This window comes from Poecilia formosa, unplaced genomic scaffold (assembly GCF_000485575.1).
Source record: "Poecilia formosa unplaced genomic scaffold, Poecilia_formosa-5.1.2 Scaffold173, whole genome shotgun sequence".
NCBI classification, from domain to species: Eukaryota; Metazoa; Chordata; class Actinopteri; order Cyprinodontiformes; family Poeciliidae; genus Poecilia; species Poecilia formosa.
Window position 1 is genome coordinate 1,289,578 of NW_006800112.1, and position 4,527 is coordinate 1,294,104.

At 38.9% G+C, this 4,527-nt stretch overlaps 1 protein-coding gene across 3 annotated transcripts in view; it reads left to right on the top strand.

The window, feature by feature from the left end:
* The window catches only part of LOC103147080 (prolyl 4-hydroxylase subunit alpha-1-like), an 11,559-nt gene extending 7,565 nt beyond the window's left edge, over positions 1 to 3,994 (top strand). For all 3 annotated transcript variants that reach the window (XM_016678073.1, XM_016678072.1, XM_007565237.2), the window contains exons 12-15: positions 673 to 738; positions 838 to 906; positions 988 to 1,084; positions 1,628 to 3,994. In XM_016678073.1, coding sequence (XP_016533559.1) covers positions 673 to 738; positions 838 to 906; positions 988 to 1,084; positions 1,628 to 1,698 — 303 coding nt within the window. In that variant the 3' untranslated portion in view covers positions 1,699 to 3,994. The remainder of the gene's footprint in view (positions 1 to 672; positions 739 to 837; positions 907 to 987; positions 1,085 to 1,627) is intronic.
* Positions 3,995 to 4,527: the final 533 nt, after the last annotated feature.

Here is a 4,527-nt window from a genome sequence, read left to right on the forward strand (position 1 = left end):
CATTAATTAAATTTAATTAATGTTTTCTAGGTGTTTTTTTATTTTTGTATGAATAAATGTGAATCACTGTATTTCATTTTTTCTCTATTTTATTTAGTCAGTACTTGAATGCATTCTTAGTATTCCTTTATTTCCCATTTTAATAATAACCATGGATCTCTGATGTTTCTGTTAAGTGGACATTATCTAATCTGTTGATTTATGCAGAAGAATCACAAATTTAATAGAAAACTGTTGAGTACAGGCGAACATCTCAACTGCTTTAGAATCTAAGCTCAGTAAAAAGAAAATTGGTAAATATTTTCTTTCATCGCCAACCTGTGGATGTACGTATGAACAGAAACTCCCAGCTCATTGCTCGCTGTAGCTCGGCGTGTTTGTTTGACCACTAAGAAATATCGACTTATTTCCACCTGTTTGGTTGCAGGTCACTGACCAATCAATCAATCAATCAATCAATCAAATTTTATTTGTATAGCACATTTCAGCAGCAAGGCATTTCAAAGTGCTTTACATAATTAAACACAAAAACACAGAGTCATGTGACATTGAATAAACAATCAAAAACATAAAATTTCCCGCCGAGTCGAAGTTCTGCTTTTCAAATCGGCAGAAAAAAAAAAAAAAGCGGTACAAATCCGGCCGTGTGAACGTTCCCTGTCTGTGTTGCAGAAAGACGAGCCGGACGCGTTCGAGGAGTTGGGAACCGGGAACCGGATCGCTACCTGGCTGCTCTACGTCAGTCCTCTGCTCGGTTTTCCACGAAGCCCTCGTTTCTGTTTTTGCCCTCATGCTCTCAGACTCTCAGCTGACTGTCTTCCTCCTTCCTGCTGGCAGATGAGCGACGTGCAGGCAGGGGGCGCCACTGTCTTCACCGACATCGGTGCTGCTGTTCAACCGAAAAAGGTGAGTTGATAGCGCCCTCTGCTGGTTAATTGTACATTTCTTCGCCTTGACCTTTTGGGTCGTGTGACCGTGCCGCTGCAGGGCTCGGCAGTGTTCTGGTTCAACCTGTATCCCAGTGGAGAGGGGGACTACAGGACCCGACACGCCGCCTGCCCGGTGCTGCTGGGAAACAAGTGGGGTGAGTTAAGCCTCATCTCCGGAAACATTTTTTTTTTCCCCAGCTACGTTTCCGTTGTCCATATAATTGCTCAAATTGGAATTATGAAAATAAATTCGGATTTACTTCTCAAATAAATACAATAGCAGTTTTTTGCATGCCATTTTGAAAAAACATTTGGCGCTAAAAAATTTTGACCTAAGATGAGATGGTTCTTTGGCAAAATTGTAATTAAAACACTATTTTCACATCAAGAGTCATGTGATCAACAGCTGGATGTTACTACTGGCGGAAACGACAAAGAAGATGAAAGGAAGTGGTAGGAGGATAATGGCACAGCGTAATGACTTTTGTTCACGCAATAATGACTTATTGCGTGAACAAACTTATTGACGTGTGATTTTAATTGCATTTCTAATTAAATGGAAACACAGCAATTGCAAAACTGTGTTTTCTCGACATCAGCGGAACATCGACTAAGTTCCAGCGCGCATTTGCAATGGAAACGCAGCTGATGTCTGTCTGAATGAACATCCACATGCTCAGGCAAACTTTCTCCTGCAGTTTCCAACAAATGGATACACGAACGGGGACAGGAGTTCAGGAGGCGCTGCGGGCTTCACTGGACCGACTGACGCTTGTCTATCTCCTCCTCATCCTGTTCTTCTGCTCCCTACTGAGAAGCAGAACGCTTCTCCTCTGATCTGATGCTTTTTACTTTACCCAGTGTGTGTGTGTGTGTGTGCGCGTGTGTGTGTGTTTGTGTGTGTGTGAATAGATCAGGGAACTGCTGCCTTATTGCATGTTCAGGTTTCAGCTGGTCCTCAGGTGTGTCTAGAAAAAAGAACGCCGAGCGCTGTCCTGTCTGTCGGGCGTAGCTGCAGGTTTGAAGGCAGCTAAAGCATGAGAAGAGAGCCGAAACTGACGGTGTAGGTTCTATTTAATACAGCTCCCATTTGCAACTGATGTCATTTGAAGGCATTTTCCTGAACAACCAGATCCAAATTACATGCAGAAATATGTCATCAAATCAATCCAGTCCAATCCAAACATGTGTTAAAATTAATTTGGTCATTACAAAAAATTTTGTCACAAGATGCTTAGTTAAATGTATCAAGTTGCTGAATCTTTTTTTTTTTACTTGTGTCACAAGGCACTGCTAACACTAGTTAAAGTGTATTAAGGGTTGCAATTAACCTAAGAACATTATCATGGATTGGCCTCATGGGAATTTAGTGTGGGAACTCGTTCAACTTCCCTGATAGCAGGTGGTTGATGTTGGACATGGGTGCTATTCTCACCTTGACCACCAGATGTCAGTAATTGAGGCACGCTGAACCTTTAATGCCAGAACAAGTATCAAACATCAAACATCCCATCTGCTCAGAGCTGATAGATAGTTGGATGCAAAATTGCTCTGTTTGGGATAAATAAAGAAAACATTTGGAATTTCCGAGGGCACCTTCTATCTAACAGACAGCAGGGGGCGACTCCTGTATTTATGACTCCAGAGGCAGAACATTGAGGGTTCCTCCTCTTTGTTCTCTACATTAGACACTGAACGAATCACCAACTCCAGACAGAAACACTCGTATGTCTCCTGCTACTCCTTTATCTCCTCAACTTCTGTGACTGTTACCTTGACAACTACTCCAGAGTAAGTGCAGAACCTCTCAGCTCATTGATGATGTGCTTACCTCAGACATTTTAGTTACTGATGGAAAAAACTACATAATGCAACGGCAGAGTCAGAGCCGTGAATGGATTAAGCTCTGCCCACTGCTCACCAATAGTTTGCACACTCCTCATTGAATAACAGTAAACTTTAAAATAACCAATAATAATTTTATTAGGGGTTTTATAGATCCGTGACTGTTTTTGACTCTATCTCATCTTCTTGTACTTTACTTTGGATGTTTGAGATCTAAAGAAGCTTTGAATAATGTTAGTGTGCCAGTCAGTGAAAAACATTTACCCACCCACTGTTATGACCCAGTGAAACTCCTGTTTTCCACCAGTTCAGCCTGCAGGTCAGTGACTCTGCAGGAACAGATAAAAGAAAAACCTCACTACTTGAGTTCTGATTACAGTGAAGATAAGATGCTGATGTTGTATGATCTAATGAAAAAAAATGTAGGAATTCAAATTTTTGGCACTCTGAAAACTTTTTTAACATAATTTCAAATGACCCTGTTTGATTTTGATCTTTTCCATATTATTACTTATTAGGTCAGTTTGAGTGAAAACATTCCTGATTTGGTCTATATATCAAGCATCCTTTGCTTCTGACTGGCTCATTTACTGAAACTATGCAGGGTTTCTTTCAGTGATTCAAATTAAAGACCTTTTAGAATGGAATTTAAGACCTATTGCTCCTCAGAAATATCCAAATTTCGTCCAGCCTACTCACAATAAATTTGCATTTAACCAGTAGACACAAAGAAGGCAGCTAGCTAGCTAGAAAGGATTACGCTAGCAGGGAGTTACCAGTAGCCTTAAAGGCCTGTCGAGAAAAATATGGAATATAGAAAGTAAATAGTCCTACTAAGCCAACATTTAAGACATTTGATTAATGTATTTAAGGCTTACTTACTTTTAAAAATGAATTTAAGACATTTTAAAGGCCTTAATTTTTCTTTCCAGAAGATAACACTTTTAGCAAACTTGCCATACTGGTTGTTTTATGTGAACTTTAATACCAGAATACACCAAGTTAACCCTGTGAGGCTACTGCAGATCAGGTGTGTGTAAGCTGTTGTTATGATTTGATTTGATTTGATTTTTTTTAATCATCCAAGTGATTTTACAAGAAAAATCTGTGATCCTTTTTGTGTATCTCTGAGAGAACTGTGATGTTAAGATGATGTCGAGAACGTGATAACGTTCCACATGAAGTGATCAGAATAAAATATAAATTTCTGCACAAACACAGACGGGAGGCTTCATCTCATTTGTTGCAAATAAACCTATTTATGTATACAGATAGGAATAATGTCTTCTTTGTTTAATGTTCTCCTTGCCTGGCCTGTCAGTATTCTGTGCTGGTCTACCACATAAAATCCTGATAGTGTTTCTTTCTATGTTTTTTTTTTTTTTTTTATAGTCTGTTTTGAGCTTTCTTTGTAAGCTCAAAAACTCTTGTAATTACTTCTGGTTTGTTTCTGTTTGTGGTAACCTTTGCATCCCTTTGGTGTATTATATTTTCAGAGGTCTCATATTTGTTGGTTTTCTGTGTCAGTAAGCAGATTTTTTGGTTTAGGGTTGTGCTTTTATGTAAAATACTTTAGCACACATTTTAATGTTCTTGTACCAATTGTTTGTCTTCCTCGCTTCAAACACTTTTTGGAAGTGAAAAATCAGTTGCAAGACAACACAGGATTTTTTTTTTCTCCTTTTATAGATAAAACGATAAATCGACAATACATAAAAGTTTATACATGTGCCATAATTTGTGCATTTTTAAA